Source organism: Amphimedon queenslandica, unplaced genomic scaffold (assembly GCF_000090795.2).
Source record: "Amphimedon queenslandica unplaced genomic scaffold, v1.1 AMPQUscaffold_2760_Cont25239, whole genome shotgun sequence".
NCBI lineage: Eukaryota > Metazoa > Porifera > Demospongiae > Haplosclerida > Niphatidae > Amphimedon > Amphimedon queenslandica.
Genome location: NW_003556906.1, coordinates 1 through 1332, shown reverse-complemented (window position 1 = coordinate 1332; position 1332 = coordinate 1). Strand labels below are relative to the sequence as shown.

The window sequence follows — 1332 nt, the reverse complement described above, 5'->3', positions numbered from 1 at the left end:
ACAGTTTAGCAGTATGAAGCATTCCTGGGTCAATATATCCTACAGTAGTAGCTGGAGGCCCACACATGTCCTTGCTAGTGTATTTATTAGAAGTAGCTACCTCAGTCCTTATATTAGTTGTCGTATTTTGCCAAAACTTGACCTTTGGCTCCTGAGAATCTCTAGTGTTCCATGTCAATCTGAAGGAATAAGGAATTAAGGTGATAGTGTAATGGCAGACATACAATAGGGTAGTTGGGTCATTGGTTAGTGCTAGATGAGGCTGCAGTGGCTCATTGGGACTGGAGAATGTGACCTGCTTAGATGTAGCAACAAGAGTAGGAGCATTAAAACCTAGAAAAGAAGGACAAGAGAATGTAATAAACAAATTAATATAATATATAATTTTAAAATTGAAAGGAAATTACTTTCATGCCTTTTTTTACATTTCAATGGTAAAAATTAAAGCAATAATATTACCATCATCATCACTGATACTCAACGTGCTTGGTTGTACTCACCTCCTGTTAGTAATGCAAACACATAAGGAGTCCTCACATTGACCAGACGAATCTTAAAAGAACCTTTACCAGAAGACATATGAGTGGAAGATTCCTTACAATACTAGGAGAGAAAGGGGAGGGACAAAGGACAAAGTGAAAGATTTCGAAACCCATACTTGATATTTGACTGGTGCAATTTTAGATGGGTCGATGGACTCCTCTCCATTTGGTGGAGCATACACACCAATCCAGTCAGTATCTGATGGATGAGATACACCATCCCAAGCAACTGTAACCCAATCCCCTGACTTATTCAACTGATTGCAAGTGACAGTGATAACCACACTAGGATCTAGAAATATATTATATAATAGAGCATCTATGGTGTAACACAGCTACTTTAAATACAGCAAGTCTAGCTGCAAATGGAAAATACTCACTACTATGATCTGATCTACTATGCTACAGTACATGTGTTCCTCTCCTTGTATCTGCCTACCTGTGTTCACAACAGCTTTCTCGTACTTGAGAAAGTCAAAAGGACTCAAGTATTGATGACAAAATCCAACAGAGACTAAGAGAAGTAAGGACAGCCAGCGAATCATTTTTAGATTTGTTTTGACCCACTAATGAATAAATTGTCTAATGAATAATGGTAGAGTGAAGTTTGGTGATTCATGCATGCTGGATTGCTGGTGGTCTATTTAATAATGGTCTTATTTTTATAATATTATAATCTTTGAACTCTTTCTATCTCCTTGCTTAGCTGTGTGTCAATCAAATCCCCATCATCATCATCATCATTGTCAGAGAACATAATCTCAACTTCTGACGATCCTAAAGCTTTGAA

At 37.5% G+C, this 1332-nt stretch overlaps 1 protein-coding gene across 1 annotated transcript; it reads right to left on the bottom strand.

The window, feature by feature from the left end:
* Positions 1-43: 43 nt before the first annotated feature.
* On the bottom strand, positions 44-1087 carry LOC105316256 (probable inactive purple acid phosphatase 27; the record flags this gene model as incomplete). The annotated part of the gene is made up of 5 exons (XM_011411079.1): positions 982-1087; positions 659-834; positions 501-603; positions 225-333; positions 44-179 (listed from the first exon to the last, which is right to left on the bottom strand). Coding segments are annotated over exons 1-5 (630 nt in total), but the record flags the coding sequence as incomplete, so codon positions are not given.
* Between the last annotated feature and the right edge of the window lie 245 nt (positions 1088-1332).